This window comes from Panulirus ornatus, chromosome 64 (assembly GCF_036320965.1).
Source record: "Panulirus ornatus isolate Po-2019 chromosome 64, ASM3632096v1, whole genome shotgun sequence".
NCBI classification, from domain to species: domain Eukaryota; kingdom Metazoa; phylum Arthropoda; class Malacostraca; order Decapoda; family Palinuridae; genus Panulirus; species Panulirus ornatus.
Window position 1 is genome coordinate 2,853,311 of NC_092287.1, and position 19,942 is coordinate 2,873,252.

Genomic DNA, 19,942 nt, shown 5'->3' on the forward strand with positions numbered 1-19,942 from the left:
CTCATAAATGCTGACCATGAATTAATTGGCAAAATAATGTTTGACTCACCATTGCCGAGTAGCCGCCAGTGGAAGTTGGGTTGATGTCTGGCAACATACTTTTCTTATTTTGAGATATTCATTATTCTGAGTTTATCTAGCAACACGACTGGCAACTAACATTGTTTATATTTTGATGCTTATTCTTTTAAAGGGAGAAATGTCTATAAAACAGTTACAATACTTCTATACTTGATCGCCGTTTCCCGCGTTCGCGAGGTAGCACCAGGAACAGATGAAGGAAGGGCCCCATCCGCTCACATCCATTCTCTCGCTGTCATGTGTAATGCACGGAAACCAAAGCTCCCTATCTATGTCTAGGCCCCACGGACCTTTCCAGGGTTTACTGCACACGTTCCACATGCTCTGGTTCACTCCAATGATAGCAAGTCAACTCTAGTGTACCACATTGCTCCAAATTCACGTTCCTATATATATGTGTGTGTGTGTGTGTGTGTGTGTGTGTGTGTGTGTGTAATTTCATTACGGACTGAATAGTACTCCAGATTTCAGTTATGTTCTTGCATCTGTGGCCCCAAATTTTGATTGCTGGTAATGTTCATTACCTGGCCTGGTCGCTTCAGGTGTTCGCTGGCTTGATAACAGCGGATTTGTCTTATTTGTTTACAAAGATGGCGGCGCAATGCTAGGCGCTAAACTTAAAGGTAACTGAACTTCATTCTGTATGTATAAAACTTCCTCTTTCGCAATGCTGATCTAATATACAAAAGACCATAATGATATAATTTTTCTAAAATTATGCAAGTAATCTTGTCTTCAGTAAGTGAAATATATTAGTTAATAAGATTAGCATACCTGAATTATTTTCTCGCTATTTCTCATGGGTAAGAATAACATTACTTTGATAAAACAAAAAATAATTTGATTCTATGAATACAGGCAATCTCGTGGGGGTGTCCTCTCTTCGATAGTAAAGGGGTAGCAGAAAAATAAGTGGGTATTCCTGCGTGATTTCTTGTTATTCATTTGATGAAGTGTATGAACATATGCTTCATAATGTTTCAAAAAAAATTTGGCCTATATTCTTCGAGAAACCCTCAGTCTTTCCTTAATACCCTGTTCTGCTTTGTTTAAGGCAAAGAAAAATACAATAAATAGTTTTTAATTCGATCTTTTATTGTATTACCAACAAAAGATTTATAGCCCGATTCCCTCTGTAGCGTTGTTCAACTCGAGCAACTGCTTCACCAGATCTTCATCCTGCAGGAGGTGAGCCACGGTTACCAGGCTGGCCCTCAGATCACACCTACTTCTGCCCGTCCCCGCAGCAATTGCCGCCACGGCTTCCTCAACGTCGTCTTCCGTCGCTTCGCTCAAGAAGTAACTGAACGGCCGTTTCAGATGCTTCTGGAGGCCATCAACTTCATGGAACAAGTTAATGGAGGTTTTGTGGCAATCACGCAAGGGGAAGTAGAGTCCACACGTGAGGTGTCCCTCGCTGTCGCGTCCCAGTAGAGTCTTGAAAGGGTAATATAAATTCCGACGCTCAGTGACGTGGACGCTGGAGAGGAATGGCCTTGAAACATGAATCAAACTGGTAAGACATTTCCCGGGCTTCCCATTTCGTTCCTCTTTAACATCCCAGACCACAAAGGCGGTATTACCGGGCCAGAAACGATAGCGGAAGGTGCGGTGTACCTCGGCACGCGCTGTGCTGGCTGTGATGACACCAGACTGTGGGGCAAAACCATCCTCCATGACAGTGATGGGTTCCCCTACGTGATAGCCAGGGTCAAAGAGCATTACCCCATGACGACCCGCCACACAAATCCTGATGCAGAGGAGGACATGTTCCTTGATACAAGCGGTCACAGGTGGTTCTTTGAATGAGTAGTACCTCTCTACAACGCTCAGTTCCTCCTCGCACGAAACCTGAAGATTATAATTTAAATCATCGTATATCCAAGTTTATTGTTCCCAAATATCAGCATAGAATACTCAAGTTAAAGCTGGGTGACAATGAGGCTATGTAAGTGTAAACAAGAAACCAAGCTTTATGTCGTGGAACTTGGGTATACCTGGTAAGTGGCATCCTTGATACCCGGGTAATTATTCTCCAGAACAGACAGCCTCGTAGCCAAGTCACCGGCAAGACCCACACATGAGTAGCGGCCGGGCAGGAGTGGAGGGTCGTAATCACGGTTGAACTCTAACAACTCCGGATATTCCTTACGTGATGCCACGTACTCTTTACTGAACCTGTGGACGATAGCAACACCATGAACATCAAGACAAAAAAAGACAGCTTTATTCTGCATCCAAATGAGATCTTGCATTTCTCAACACAACCTAATACTTCCGTTATATGGTAAAAAAATAATCTAAGAAAAAAATCTATTCTTTTGCCTGTCGTACTCACATAAGAAAATTGGAGAAGGTGTCGTAACAGTGGGCAGCGAGAGCCTGGTGGAGGTAGTGGGTGACGCGGACATGGAACCGTTGGTAATGGTGGAGGTTGGCAAAGTTCAACTCGGGACGTTCGCATCCCCATTCGGGCAGGGGCAAGGCTCGGTCCACTGGCCATTCGTCCTCACCCCAGTCACTGTCGTCGTCATCTTCGTCGTCTTCGTCCGTAACCAAGGAAGCGTTGAGTGCGTCCCGCTCCCTGTAGCTCACCTCTGAGGTGCCCAAACCACTGTGGTAGCCAGATGATGACGATGACCACCATTCATGGTGGGTGTGGCCGTCACCAACCTCCGATCGGTACTCTCTGCCAACAAAAATGGAAACTATAAAAATTAAGAGAAAAAAAAAGGTGCTATGATTACTCAAATTTCATAATGTCATAGCCAACTTCCATGATATCAAGGCACCCGAGGTGACCAGACACTTACCCGGCGTCGCTGCAAGCATCAGTAGGGGGCGGGGTCTCAGGGCGGAAGGAGGGGGCGTTACCACCACCCCCCTTCACGGAGGTCCATGGGTGTTCCTTCTCGAGTCAACTAGGCCAAGTGAGCCCAAGCTTAAGGAAGTTGTCCAACTTAGTATGAACTGGAGCCTCTTTCAAAGTGGTCCAGAAGGTCACCAAAGGTAGGTGGGGTTCCTCAGTGTCTTCCCCGACATTGCTACTGCTGGCGAGACTTCCCGCTGCAAACACATCAAATGAACTCATAAGAAAATATATTTACTGTAAATGTAAACAATATTCTACACTATCAAAACAGAAACACACACATTCCCCGCTGTGCATGTTGCCTCACGAGAATAATTTACCGTGGAATTAAAAAGGTATCTATGTCCGCTACGTTGCTGCCCGCGACGCGTTCAAGGGCCCCCCTTAGTCGAGCCACACAGAGGTTCGAATCCTGGCATAGGCAGCCCGTCCACAGTCACACAGCCGTTTGACCTCTCTCTAGGGCCAGTCGATAAATTGGGTACGTGGCATACGGCAAGGTATATAGGGGAGAAAGAATACTTCCCACTTGTTCCCTGCGTGTCCTAGGGGGATAAAAGGGGAGGGAGTGGGGCTGCAAATCTTCCTCCCGTTTTTTTTTACTAAATAAAAAAAAAAGGAGCTAGCAGGGAAGGGGGTCAAGTGAAGATATACTCTCTAAGGCTTAGTCCTATGTTCTTGGCGCTGCCTCGCTTGTGCGGGAAATAGCGTGTGTGTGTGTATATATATATATATATATATATATATATATATATATATAGTAAATGAGATGGCCTTGAATAGATCATTGATACACGCCGTCTCGGATAGCATGAGAAAAAAAATTTAAACTGGCCAATCTTTTGCCAGTTTTCGTACATTAACAAAATATACGTACAATCCGTTACAAATAATGTCACTACAGCTGTTGTTATGGAGTAATATATAAATATATTCTCAGAAGCTTAACAGCTAACTTGTGATTACTGAATCTAAGAAACATTTTATTCCAAAAGTTCAACTTATAATAGCGGTGTACGGCACAAATTGTGACCGCCATATTCTTGACATTATCATCATAATTTTTGGCTTCACTCTCCAGTAACACTATCAACAAATTATATCTGTTATACTTTGCTTATTATTTCATCTTTAACCTTCTTAGGAAACTGGTATGTTTAGTTGCTCACACTATATCAAAATGAAATAATATTGCAAGTCTTGTGTTAGAATTGGTAATGGCAACATGGTGGCGTGGCCCTGCCTCCGTCAGACGTCTCGAGGAAATACCACATTCCTTGAACACAAAACCGTGTGAGGATTTTTCCTTTTCTTAATTTACTGAAGTATTACATGGCTGATGAATACATAAAAACTCATAAGCATACACACCCCGCCCAAAGTGATATTCACCTAAACTCGAAAGTTACATATGGATTGCAGGAGGAGACAAATACAGGTAGGTAACACCTTGAAGGCCATTCTGTAACCGCAAGTCCGCGATTTTGTAATCATTGATGATTACATAAAAGTAAATTACAAGTAAATTACAGTAAAGTCTTCCATGAATTACAGTAAGAACAGATCCTCTCTCATTAGTCTAACAACTGGCTGAATGGTTGTGCCCCGATCGGATGTTGCCAGAATGTTTAGCATTGTCGAAAATAAAGCAGATAAAAGATAACGATGTTAAGTTTTAACTTATCTCCCACAAGAGGTTTGAATAGATAATAGCTAAACTATTAAGTAGTTTGCTTCAACAACAACAAAAATAGGTTAGAATAACTAATACCAAAAAGTATGGTTGTCTTTTTATTAACTAATAAAAGTAATTAAACTACAGACGTGAATTATATTGGGTTTAGTGAATGAGTGAATAGTCAACCGTAAAATATCAAGCTCCCAGTAGGACTTCATCGTGTCTGTAGCCAGTCAATTGCGTAACTTATACCAAATTCCATCTTTCATGGACAAGAGGCTCAGTTCTATAACCAATAATGTAATTCCACAATGTGATACATTCAATACATCCTAGCAGGTTGGTGTCAATAAAACAAAAAATATAAGAAAAATGGATGAACAAAGCAGTGTGGTTTCTCTCGAAATAACACAAAATAGGCAAAAAAAAAAAGTTTCACTCACCCATGACTGAACTTTTCTCGTAAGTCAACGTCTTAGAATGCATTGACAAGGTGGCGCAACGCCGGTTTATATAGGATCCCGCGGGATGAACTGCCACATACCTCCTTTCTTTTTGTTTCCGTTCTAAGATAAGAGTGAGATATCGGTTATTAAGAGACGTAGTTCTTATCAAGTGAACATCAAGTTTTGAAAATAACAGTCTTCTACCGGATGGTGATCCCTTTCTTACCATTCATGTAAATATATATATTCATGTAAATGATATTGTAAAATAAGTGAAACTTCACAATTTGAATACTGTAAGCTGATCGAACAAAGAAAACAATTGCATTGGCCTGTTTCTCTACATAATATGATGATTTTGAAAGAGGATTTATAAAAAAAAAAACACTACTTTTATAAAAAGAAGAAAATATGAAATCGATTGTGGAATGGCACCACCTGACGCCTTACATAATATGACGTCACAAGATTCACCACGGCATGACTCAGTCCTTGCGTCATACGGTTTAGCCCGGCGCGTAAAGTTTTTTTTTTTTTCCAGAACTTTCCATTAACAAACATTCAGGTAGACAGACCTGTCTGCCTTCTATTAGGCTTAGGGACGTGTAGGGTCGTACTCCAACCAAGGTGCGCCGGTGCGCACGACGGGTCGACCCTTGAGGTGTATGATCGCCTGACATTTGACCTGACCTTCAGCGGGCCAGGTTGACACCGTAATTTAGCGTCTCCAACAGCCTTAAACCTCCTATATCAACATCTCATATGATGAAGCCAGCTGGGTTCAGTTGAGACAGATAACACCTGATTATTGTCTATCAGATGCGTTACCAATCGTGTGTAGTACATAACAACATCAATTATCGTTATCAAAAACAACTTTGAAGTCGCGAATAATTCATTTATGATAATCTTTAAGCCATTCAGTAACTGCTAGAGTAATAGCCATGGGAGCAGTTGACCCTCGCCCTCACACACTCTATCTCGACCAATCCCTCCCCCCCCACTCAACCCCCCCCCACGAGTCACACGTGACCAACCCCTCCCCAGAGTCACACGTGACCGACCTCCCCCCTAGAGTCACACATGACCAACCCCCCACCCCGAGACACACATGACCAACCCCCCACCCCGAGACACACGTGACCGACCCCCCACCCCGAGACACACGTGACCAACCCCCCCAGAGTCACACGTGACCAACCCCTCCCCAGAGTCACACGTGACCGACTCCCCCCAGAGTCACACGTGACGGACTCCCCCCAGAGTCACAGGCGACCGACACCCCCAGAGTTACACATGACAGGCAAACACCTGCTTCTCCACCTGAGTCATCTCTTAATAAATACCTTAAAATACAGAACATGGATGACGTCATGTTAACCTAAGGCATGGTAACTACCCCATAACTACACACCTTCCCTTAACTACCATTAAACAAGCTAACACATCCCAAGGTGAGTTGTTTACTCAGAGGAGAATGATGTTATTCTCAGAGACGTAAATTTTCACATTAAAAATCATTAACATGATTCTAAATTGTAATTTGTAAGCTACACTCACACACAGTCAAGTTCCCAATATGAGAATGAAGGTAGGCTAAGCATGCGTCATGCACTATGAACAAGATGGAACACATGTATAAAACAAGTATGTATACCGCCTAACAACTGTTAACTATTAAAAACTCATGTATCATGACCTCATCCTATCTGGCTCCAAAGTAGTTCCCCATTGCTGTAACTGTCAAGCAATTTGTAACATTACAGTCAACAGAATCAAATAATTTCCTCTATGGATAAACAACTGAACACACACGTACAGCAAACAACCACCATAATCACGTTGGTTTAATAGCTCGAACAGCCCTGTCTTCAGCCAGAGGTGTAAATACAACTAGTCAGGTTATTATTAACAGGGTCGTACACATGCTCTGTGCTTCCTAATAACTTATCAAGGTCAATCTCAGATACCAGACAGTTATAGCACAACTGTTGTAAGAAACAACCCACACAGCAACGCTGGAAGGGGAGGGCCAGGACCAGATCTTACAATCTATGTTATGATAACAGCTAAGATTAGACTGAACGTGATGGCACAATACATACAACATGGTGACGTTAAGTGTTATAAAAGTACAATATATATATATATATATATATATATATATATATATATATATATATATATATATATATATATATATATATATATATATATATATATATATTATCCCTGGGGATAGGGGATTAAGAATACTTCCCACGTATTCCCTGCGTGTCGTAGAAGGCGACTAAAAGGGGAGGGAGCGGGGGGCTGGAAATCCTCCCCTCTCGTTTTTTTTTTTTTTTTTTTTTTCAATTTTCCAAAAGAAGGAACAGAGAATTGTGCCAGGTGAGGGTATTCCCTCAAAGGCCCAGTCCTCTGTTCTTAACGCTACCTCGCTAATGCGGGAAATGGCGAATAGTTTGAAAGAAAAGAAAAAAAAAAAAATATATATATATATATATATATATATATATATATATATATATATATATATATATATATATATATATATATATACCAAAGTCTCCTTGTATCAAGGTAATGATGACTACGCGTCAAGAACTTCTGTCGTTTGAAACTAAAATAAAAATATAAAAAAAAATAACCTGGGATGTGTTGGTGACATTGGATGCCAGCCCCGTGCTGGAGCAGAGTCTCTGCTGGCCAGTAATGATGGACGACCATTCTTACAGTAAGTTGGGGAGTCAGGTCTGGTTTACATCATCCAATATAAACAACTGTGGTCCATGTGTCTTCATGCGCGGGCACCCCTGGTGATATCCTGTGTTCATAATCGTAAATATGGCGTCCTAGCTTCGTCTCTTCGATGTATATCAACTGACTGTTATATTTCTCTCTTGTGTCTCCCCTGATGATGTGATTATTACACGAAAGTGCACTTGGGAACTTTTCGAGTTTCATTTTCCCCGTGGACTCATAGGAATATATATATATATATATATATATATATATATATATATATATATATATATATATATATATATATATATATATATATATATATATATAGTGTTTTCATTTTCCCAGGAAATGTAAAGCAGGTCATGCACTAAATACCATGAACTCATGACCTAGATCCTCTTCATGTCCACGAATAAATGTTATAACTTGATGAATTCTTCCATACGTGTCTTAAGTCGTTTATAGGAAACAGTGAACAAAAGAACCCTGTTTAAGATTACTGACAACCAATAATCTACAAACACAACAATAATCAAAATAAGTAATCAGATAATCTACAACTGTCTGGGTATACGAGGCAACCAGATGATAATGAGGCAACTACCTCAAGGCCTTGTCTCGAAACATTACAACCAACGCCATCTAGGAGGAACAAAACAAAACTAAAAAAACCACTAGTAATTTCAACTTTGTTTCTGTCCATCGTCATTGTCGGTGTCGGTGGGCGATTAGCAATGACGATCAGTTTCTAATAATTTTTTTTCCACCCAGAGACATGTTATCTACGTCCCACCTTCTGACCTTTGTTCTCGAGGCACGATACGGTGAAGGTCGACAGGGTTTGACTTTGAAGATAACCCATACATACTAATATGGAGATAAACAACGATGAACTACAAAATATTTCATGTATCACATCGAAGTTTTATTATGTGTAACTTTTATCTTACCGTCTCTCCGACCTAAGACCATAAACTGGGAAGTAATGGACGATGAAGGAGCTTAATAAACGCATCTCTTCTGATTACAATAAGATTTACACAATAAGAGATGGAAATTAGTAAGCTGATCGACTTCACACAGGCCGTAATCCAGGCGTCCCAGACACTCCAATGTTTTGGACGAACATGAAGTGTGATCATGGACGAACATGAAGTGTGATCATGGACGAACATGAAGTGTGATCATGGACGAACATGAAGTGTGATCATAGACGAACATGAAGTGTGATCATGGACAAACATAGAGTGTGATCATGGACGAACATGAAGTGCGATCATGGACGAACATGAAGTGTGATCATGGACGAACATGAAGTGTGATCATAGACGAACATGAAGTGTGATCATGGACGAACATGAAGTGTGATCATGGACGAACATGAAGTGTGATCATAGACGAACATGAAGTGTGATCATGGACGAACATGAAGTGTGATCATGGACGAACATGAAGTGTGATCATGGACGAACATAGAGTGTGATCATGGACGAACATGAAGTGTGACCATGTAACTTGATGATGATTAGTGTGTGACCAAGTATGAAGGTATGACCAACACGTTTGATGAACATTAAACAAGTCTAAACAAGATTAAACACCTCCCATGAATTTGGGGAAGACTTTATTGAGCTTTTGAAGCAGTTTGCATCATTATGCACAATACGAAGTGGAGATTACCAGAACAGATCTATTAAAGACGAATATCATGAGAAAAAAAAAGTTAAATCACCCAGACTGCGACCATGCCGGGTCCTAGGATGACAGCGACGCATGACAGTCATTATCCAATCGTAAAAAATTCGTATGACCTTAATTAAGATGATATCACCAGCTCGTGAGAGAACTGGGTTTCTTTGTGTGTCATTTCTTCATCCTTATTTTCTATTTTATTTCTCCTTCTTTGAAGTCTATGTTCCAAGAACGAATATAACTGCCTTACAAGCAGAGCCCCTAAACCATGCAATTGGGGCGACGCCCAAGGGAGACTATAGTAAGTAAATTTGGTCATGGTGGTTGTGTGGTGGCGATGCATGATCAAACACAGTATTTGACAGACGTATCTGATAGTGCATGGGCCCCTTACGTGAAGATATGGGCTCCTACTAACACACAAAAGACCTCTGCTGGTTTACTGAGTAACAAGATAAGTAAAAAAAAAAACCTGCTAAGCCAACAACCTTGTGAACATATTTGCATGCTTACCTGAAGACATATAACTCGTGTGAGACTATTATGTGGCTTCAATGCAACATTGTTAGCGACGTGAAGTGTCTGATCTACTTTGTCTGTAAGTAGCTTAGTGTGTAATAGCAAATGTTAGATACGTAAAATTATATTAATTTTGTCGTAATGTTAATTGTATATGTATGCTAGAAAACGTTATGTGTTTAGCAAAATATAGCTGGTTTAGAACCGTCACAAAGTCACGAGATACACATTGTGATAGGCCTATGTTATCTTAAAATTATCTTTAATACCCTGGTTGTAATTGTATCTTACCTTCAAAGGCCTTAATGACCCCTATCTAAGTCAGTTGATAGGCCTAAATCCTACCTCAATGACCCCTATCAGTCAGTTGATAGGCCTAAAGCCTACCTACTAACCAAACCAACCATGAACCGTCGGTTTTCCAATATATGCAGAATGTATTATGGTTTAGCTCAAGCAAGGAAATATTCAACCTACCGTGGAAGGACCAGCCAACATTTGCGTCTGTGTCGCAGCATTTTCAAATGTATTCTGCGACGGCAAGATGGCTGACTGACAATGAAGAAACCAGTGTTGTCTAATCTAACAATTTATAGCACTTGCTATATTTTCTTCCCCTTATCAGACGAAATATAGAACGCTTGGTGCATAATGGAGCATATCATCTTATGTATCGAACTGTGGCTTTGGGGAAGTGATGGTAGTTATACGTCATTTAGTGCAATGTGACATTACTATCGTTTGGTATATTACCAACAAAATATATATATACCATTTGAACTGCACAATTACCATGGTAATTTTATTCTTACTCTGTGATGTTACTTGTAATACAATGCATACGGAGTACGTCATGTGGTCTGCATAGTGTTGGCACGACAGTATGTCTGGTATAGATAATTTGTGATTTGATAACAGGTTCTCGTCGAGGAACGTCTGCAAGTTCATCATTTTCTGCTACTGATTGTAGCGCAACCTTCAAGCTATAGGAGCCCAGCAAAAGGGGTTCCTGAACTGATCTAACGTAGCTCAGAAAAAAAAGTTAAAAGTTGGGGGAAGGATCTTCAGGTGATCCGTAACGAGATAGATAGATAGATAGAGAGAGAGAGAGAGAGAGAGAGAGAGAGAGAGAGAGAGAGAGAGAGAGAGAGAGAGAGAGAGAGATTCATTTGAGCTACCCGTGTCGGTGCACCCGGCTAGTGAGTGGAAAGGTTATATAAAATGAAGGAAAGACGAATGACGAACAATAAAACAAAAGAGGAACCAACAGATATGTGTAACTAAACAAACATACATATATCAACTTACACATCCAACAGTGAAAACAAAAGAGAATAACCCCTCCTCGAGATAATGCAGCTAACAATCATGATCAGCATTATCAGACCTGATGCTACATGGAGGATAGATAATAGACTTACCTAAGACGAAATGCTGAGGTTCAGCCGCCGGTCACCTTGGCAACAACATGCAAGGTGCGAGATTTTACTGGTGGGCAAGTCTATATTACAGAATGTCATCTGGTGGAGTGGAACATGTGGAGGACGGGAAGGTGGAGGTACAAGGATACAAATATGTGGAAAATGAGGAATTATATAAGGAGCTGAGGTAGAAGGCAGGGCAATAATGAGCTAAAGATAGACCTTTACTAAGCATCACTCCTCAGCCACCTGACAGGTTGAGGTCAGGGGCCCCAGTGAACACAATAAGTTAACCAGACTCCTCAGCTCACCGCCCATCATAAACTACAACTTATCTCTTTGTCTTGTACAAGGACAGATGGCCCGTTACAACACCAGTTTTTATATTCGCGTTTTCCTCAATGTAGTTTTAAACGGCAAAACATCATTACATAAGGATCTAAGACTATAAACTAGTTGGCGGTCAATGCATGCAATTCTCAACAATTAAATGGAAGTTGTACGTTAATCTTTGTGTTTCCGTATTTGAAAACTATTTACAAATATCATTAAATGGTCTGTTACATGCAATCCTCGATATTATAAGGTTCAGACCCTTGTAATTGGTATATATGTTTGATAAACTTTCGTCCACATAAAGTTATCTCGTAGTAATCATTATCAGTCTACCATGTACCAAAATCGTTTGAAATGCCTTGTAAAAACATGGAAATATTAACCATTAACTTAAACGTTTTTAAATAGCGACAAAGGCGTCTCTAAGGAACAGTTCTTGTTCTAACTTCACACTAACTACACATCGACCAGCAATTAAGCTTCCCACCTTATCTACGTTTCATGCCTTAGTGCTCAACTACGTAATCGGTGATTACCTATGGTTTGTATGAGAGTACTACGTGTAAGTCCCTAGCAACCAACCGATCCTCGTGCTCTCTCGTCCTACACCATTGTTGACCTTTCATGTATTACAGGCGTCGAGGATAAAGAAGCACAGAGGAAATGTACTACATTGCAGTGGTATACGATGATGCGTGTAACCTATATCTGCTTATAACAAGGAAAAATGAAACAAGAAGTCCCGAGGCTCATAGGACCTCTAGACCATCCCTCCACACTCTATGCACAACTTAGTCAATCATGGTGATCAATTAGGTTGTGTAGGTGAGAGGGATTATATGGCAGGATGAGATCACCATTTCTTTCGCTACATATCGAAGCTTTGGTACACCCTAGTCTCATCTCTCCCAACAATTATGACGGGGCACATTTTAAATGACGTTTTCCACCTCCAAAATTCGTAAATATTTTCTCTTGTAGCTTCTTTTATCCCTTTCATTACCCTATGTTTTAAATAAGGCCAGGCCTTGATACAGATTTTTGTCCTTGACCAATGCCTCCATCAAAATAACGTTTTGTTAAATTTACGTGTTATAATCCCATCAAGTGGACGGTACAATTCTGGAACTCGGCTGTAAGACCTTCCAACAGAGCTGTGCAACTATTGAACACTATACGACCCTTAAGCGTGACACTATTACGGCACTTCACCTTTTAGGTTATAGTTCAAATGATACGAGCAGTAACGTCCAGCTTCCAAGCCTACCACTCACCTGACCTTATTTTCTCCCATACTTGTGGCCTCATTGATAAAACATGTAGATAACAAACTGAACTTATCACACACCTGCGGTGGTTCTGCCCTCTTTTTTTTTTTTTTTTTTAGCCACAGTGGAATGAAAAATCATTGTTATTGTTCCAGGCATTATAATTCTACTCCTCACCCCCAGCTGTTCGTCGTGATTTTGTTGCCATTTTATTGCATCATCATCGCCACCAAGCATACTCCATCAAACTGTCTTCTTTCATCAAACACGCAGTAATCTGACTCAAGCATGACGGCACTTTTCAATTGGCTCAATATATTTGGTATGTTCTGTCTCCATGGTACTATGTGTGGAGACGGTTTAAGAGATAATGTTATCAGACCCCCCCTGGGTCACGAATCATAATCAGCGATGTGGGGAAGTTATATCTATTACATTACAGAAGCGTATGTCCAAAACTCTATCTTCACAAAAAGTTAAGTTTTCAGTGTATTTATCAATGACTGAAAATTCCCTACTATCAGAACTACCATCTCGGAGGGGCACTTGCTACTTTCTTTACCATTATCATTATTCCCTCATTGACATCACTGAACAGTTGCTTAGCGCAACCGCAACTTCTTGAAAGCAGTAAATTCAGCACTATATTCACTTCTTTCCTACATTAATTTTACCCATTATGTTTTGTTTGCATGAATTATCCATCAGTATTAACTGATATTCTATAAGTGTCCTTTACCAAGAAATTCAATCTCTCTCATCCTTTATCTTCTGTGTCTCTCCTTGTTACCATGTACCTTTCCAAACAGATTTGGCTGAACTTCACTAATTCAACAATTTCAGTAGTGTTGTGATCACTTTCTACCATCAAAGTAAACATGAAACTATGAACATGAAAAATGTTTTGAAATCTACAAGGTAAATTATAATTAGCCCTTCTCTGATGTATATCATCTTCTATTCAAGGTCTGTGACATGAAGGGAAAAGGGTGATGAATAACCTCTTATGCACGAAAGTAATACCCTTATTTAAGAAAACCCAACTGCTGACCTAACTTGTTCTCCTCAAGGGGCCTACCTTCCTGCTCAAAGGATGAGGTGGGCACTATGGTAGGGTGGAATGTTCTAAATTTGACCAACATAACTCATATACCAAATGCTAAATAACGAGTTGCTATAATTTTCAACATCAAAGTTTTTGTGATGCATTGAATCATACAGAGGCTCTCTAGGGTAGGAATCCTGGATTGGAGATTCAAGTCGGTCAACTTAGCTGTTCATCCTCCTCTTGGTGCTTGTCGACAGATAGGTATTTGGCTTAAGCTGGAATAAATATACATGTACACAAATTTGCTGATAACCACGAGGAAAAATGAAACACAATAAGTCCTGAGTGCACTTGTTTAATTTTTCCTTGTGGTTATCATGCACATTGCTGTGATACTACTGTATACACACACACACAGAGGTAGCACCATGAACATAGAAAAGGCCTCATTCACTCGCATCCATTCTCTAGCTGTATTGTGTAATGCATGAATACCACAGCCCCCTATCCACAACCAGGCCCCATACACATTTCCATGGTTTTCCCTGGCTGCTTCACATGCCCTCGTTCAGTCCATTGACAGCACATTGGCCCCAGCACACATCACTCTATCCTGTTCACTCTTTTTAGCCTCCCGCATGTTCACACCCCATCTATCTCTAGCTTGGTCTCCCTCTTCAACTTTTCTCCTCTAACTTTGACACCTCTTTGTCAACCTCTCCTTACTCATTCTTTCCATATGTCCAAAACACTCTTCACCCTCTTCATTTCTCTTAACCACACTCTCATTATCACACCTCTCTCTTACTCAAACTACATCATGCCAAATATAGTCCTTAAGCCATTTTATTTCCAAAACATGCATCCTTTTCTACACATTTTCATCTATAGTCTATGCCTTGCATCCATAAACAATGTTGGGACTACTATAAATTTAAACATGTTTATTTTTGCCCTTACAGATAATGACCTGTCTTTCCACACATTCCTCTGTACACCCAGAATCTTTGCCCCTTCACCTACCGTATGATTCTCTTCCAATTTGCTGCCATGTCCACTCCATCAGTGTATCTAAAACACATCACTTACTCCAAATTTTCTCCATTCAGATTCACATCCCAACTAACCTGTCCCTCTGCTGTTGTAAACCCAATAGCCTTGCTTTTGTTCACAATTACTCTCAGCTTCCTGCTTTCACACTCTCTTAATTCATATATATATATATATATATATATATATATATATATATATATATATATATATATATATATATATATATTTTTTGCCGCTGCCTCCCGCGTTTGCGAGGTAGCGCAAGGAAACAGACGAAAGAAATGGCCCAACCCACCCCCATACACATTTATATACATACACGTCCACACACGCAAATATACATACCTACACAGCTTTCCATGGTTTACCCCAGACGCTTCACATGCCCTGATTCAATCCACTGACAGCATGTCAACCCCGGTATACCACATCGATCCAATTCACTCTATTCCTTGCCCTCCTTTCACCCTCCTGCATGTTCAGGCCCCGATCACACAAAATCTTTTTCACTCCATCTTTCCACCTCCAATTTGGTCTCCCACTTCTCCTCGTTCCCTCCACCTCCGACACATATATCCTCTTGGTCAATCTTTCCTCACTCATTCTCTCCATGTGCCCAAACCATTTCAAAACACCCTCTTCTGCTCTCTCAACCACGCTCTTTTTATTTCCACACATCTCTCTTACCCTTACGTTACTTACTCGATCAAACCACCTCACACCACACATTGTCTTCAAACATCTCATTTCCAGCACATCCATCCTCCTGCGCACAACCCTATCCATAGCCCACGCCTCGCAACCATACAACATTGTTGGAACCACTATTCCTTCAAACATACCCATTTTTGCTTTCCGAGATAATGTTCTCGACTTCCACACATTCTTCAAGGCTCCCAGAATTTTCGCCCCCTCCCCCACCCTATGATCCACTTCCGCTTCCATGGTTCCATCCGCTGCCAGATCCACTCCCAGATATCTAAAACACTTTACTTCCTCCAGTTTTTCTCCATTCAAACTTACCTCCCAATTGACTTGACCCTCAACCCTACTGTACCTAATAACCTTGCTCTTATTCACATTTACTCTTAACTTTCTTCTTTCACACACTTTACCAAACTCAGTCACCAGCTTCTGCAGTTTCTCACATGAATCAGCCACCAGCGCTGTATCATCAGCGAACAACAACTGACTCACTTCCCAAGCTCTCTCATCCCCAACAGACTTCATACTTGCCCCTCTTTCCAAAACTCTTGCATTCACCTCCCTAACAACCCCATCCATAAACAAATTAAACAACCATGGAGACATCACACACCCCTGCCGCAAACCTACATTCACTGAGAAACAATCACTTCCCTCTCTTCCTACACATACACATGCCTTACATCCTTGATAAAAACTTTTCACTGCTTCTAACAACTTGCCTCCCACACCATATATTCTTAATACCTTCCACAGAGCATCTCTATCAACTCTTATCATATGCCTTCTCCAGATCCATAAATGCTACATACAAATCCATTTGCTTTTCTAAGTATTTCTCACATACATTCTTCAAAGCAAACACCTGATCCACACATCCTCTACCACTTCTGAAACCACACTGCTCTTCCCCAATCTGATGCTCTGTACATGCCTTCACCCTCTCAATCACTACCCTCCCATATAATTTACCAGGAATACTCAACAAACTTATACCTCTGTAATTTGAGCACTCACTCTTATCCCCTTTGCCTTTGTACAATGGCACTATGCACGCATTTCGCCAATCCTCAGGCACCTCACCATGAACCAGACATACATTAAATATATATAAATATTATTTATTTATTTATTTTGCTTTGTCGCTGTCTCCCGCGTTTGCGAGGTAGCGCAAGGAAACAGAAGAAAGAATATATATATATATATATATATATATATATATATTATCCCTGGGGATAGGGGAGAAAGAATACTTCCCACGTATTCCCTGCGTGTCGTAGAAGGCGACTAAAAGGGGAGGGAGCGGGGGGCTGGAAATCCTCCCCTCTCGTTTTTTTTTTTTTTTCAATTTTCCAAAAGAAGGAACCGAGGGGGCCAGATGAGGATATTCCAAAAAAGGCCCAGTCCTCTGTTCTTAACGCTACCTCGCTGATGCGGGAAATGGCGAATAGTTTAAAAGAAAAAGAAAAAAGAAAGAAATATATATATATATATATATATATATATATATATGCATATATATGTAGTGAGTGGTGGGATGAAGAAGTAAGAGTATTAGTGAAAGAGAAGAGAGAGGCATTTGGACGATTTTTGCAGGAAAAAAATGCAATTGAGTGGGAGAAGTATAAAAGAAAGAGACAGGAGGTCAAGAGAAAGGTGCAAGAGGTGAAAAAAAGGGCAAATGAGAGTTGGGGTGAGAGACTATCAGTAAATTTTAGGGAGAATAAAAAGATGTTCTGGAAGGAGGTAAATAGGGTGCGTAAGACAAGGGAGCAAATGGGAACTTCAGTGAAGGGCGTAAATGGGGAGGTGATAACAAGTAGCGGTGATGTGAGAAGGAGATGGAATGAGTATTTTGAAGGTTTGTTGAATGTGTCTGATGACAGAGTGGCAGATATAGGGTGTTTTGGTCGAGGTGGTGTGCAAAGTGAGAGGGTTAGGGAAAATGATTTGGTAAACAGAGAAGAGGTAGTAAAAGCTTTGCGGAAGATGAAAGCCGGCAAGGCAGCAGGTTTGGATGGCATTGCAGTGGAATTTATTAAGAAAGGGGGTGACTGTATTGTTGACTGGTTGGTAAGGTTATTTAATGTATGTATGACTCATGGTGAGGTGCCTGAGGATTGGCGGAATGCGTGCATAGTGCCATTGTACAAAGGCAAAGGGGATAAGAGTGAGTGCTCAAATTACAGAGGTATAAGTTTGTTGAGTATTCCTGGTAAATTATATGGGAGGGTATTGATTGAGAGGGTGAAGGCATGTACAGAGCATCAGATTGGGGAAGAGCAGTGCGGTTTCAGAAGTGGTAGAGGATGTGTGGATCAGGTGTTTGCTTTGAAGAATGTATGTGAGAAATACTTAGAAAAGCAAATGGATTTGTATGTAGCATTTATGGATCTGGAGAAGGCATATGATAGAGTTGATAGAGATGCTCTGTGGAAGGTATTAAGAATATATGGTGTGGGAGGCAAGTTGTTAGAAGCAGTGAAAAGTTTTTATCGAGGATGTAAGGCATGTGTACGTGTAGGAAGAGAGGAAAGTGATTGGTTCTCAGTGAATGTAGGTTTGCGGCAGGGGTGTGTGATGTCTCCATGGTTGTTTAATTTGTTTATGGATGGGGTTGTAAGGGAGGTAAATGCAAGAGTCCTGGAAAGAGGGGCAAGTATGAAGTCTGTTGGGGATGAGAGAGCTTGGGAAGTGAGTCAGTTGTTGTTCGCTGATGATACAGCGCTGGTGGCTGATTCATGTGAGAAACTGCAGAAGCTGGTGACTGAGTTTGGTAAAGTGTGTGGAAGAAGAAAGTTGAGAGTAAATGTGAATAAGAGCAAGGTTATTAGGTACAGTAGGGGTGAGGGTCAAGTCAATTGGGAGGTGAGTTTGAATGGAGAAAAACTGGAGGAAGTGAAGTGTTTTAGATATCTGGGAGTGGATCTGTCAGCGGATGGAACCATGGAAGCGGAAGTGGATCATAGGGTGGGGGAGGGGGGCGAAAATTTTGGGAGCCTTGAAAAATGTGTGGAAGTCGAGAACATTATCTCGGAAAGCAAAAATGGGTATGTTTGAGGGAATAGTGGTTCCAACAATGTTGTATGGTTGCGAGGCGTGGGCTATGGATAGAGATGTGCGCAGGAGGATGGATGTGCTGGAAATGAGATGTTTGAGGACAATGTGTGGTGTGAGGTGGTTTGATCGAGTAAGTAACGTAAGGGTAAGAGAGATGTGTGGAAATAAAAAGAGCGTGGTTGAGAGAGCAGAAGAGGGTGTTTTGAAATGGTTTGGGCACATGGAGAGAATGAGTGAGGAGAGATTGACCAAGAGGATATATGTGTCGGAGGTGGAGGGAACGAGGAGAAGAGGGAGACCAAATTGGAGGTGGAAAGATGGAGTGAAAAAGATTTTGTGTGATCGGGGCCTGAACATGCAGGAGGGTGAAAGGAGGGCAAGAAATAGAGTGAATTGGAGTCATGTGGTATACAGGGGTTGACGTGCTGTCAGTGGATTGAAGCAAGGCATGTGAAGCGTCTGGGGTAAACCATGGAAAGCTGTGTAGGTATGTATATTTGCGTGTGTGGACGTGTGTATGTACATGTGTATGGGGGGGGGGGGGGGGGGGGGGGGGGGTGGGCCATTTCTTTCGTCTGTTTCCTTGCGCTACCTCGCAAACGCGGGAGACAGCGACAAAGTATAAAAAAAAAAAAAAAAAAAAAAAATATATGTATGAATATTATTCCTGGGTATAAGACAATACTACCTGCTTACCTATGAGCGTCACAGAAGGCGGCTAAGAGGGGCAAGAGCAAGGGACTGGAAGTTCTTCCCTCTGGTATTACTCCTTTTCAAAAGAACCAGAGGACAGAGCTAAGTGACAAATTATCTTCTAATGCTCAACAATTCATTCCTGGTGCTGCCTTGCTGAGGTAAGAAACGATAAACAGGTATGAAAGAAAGCTAAATACAAATAATGACGAAGCAAGTCAGTTGTAAGTGCAGCAATAACTGAACCTCAAGAAACAATGCAAGCATGTGTGTACTCAGTGTCCTGACTTTACATTAAGGTATTACCATGAGAAAATATATA

At 41.0% G+C, this 19,942-nt stretch overlaps 1 protein-coding gene across 1 annotated transcript; it reads right to left on the reverse strand.

The window, feature by feature from the left end:
- Positions 1–1,155: 1,155 nt before the first annotated feature.
- LOC139746106 (uncharacterized) lies at positions 1,156–5,172 on the reverse strand. Its single transcript, XM_071656943.1, has 5 exons — positions 5,075–5,172; positions 2,895–3,147; positions 2,420–2,770; positions 2,079–2,259; positions 1,156–1,932 (listed from the first exon to the last, which is right to left on the reverse strand). Coding segments are annotated over exons 3-5 (918 nt in total). The 5' UTR covers positions 2,422–2,770; positions 2,895–3,147; positions 5,075–5,172; the 3' UTR covers positions 1,156–1,197.
- Positions 5,173–19,942: the final 14,770 nt, after the last annotated feature.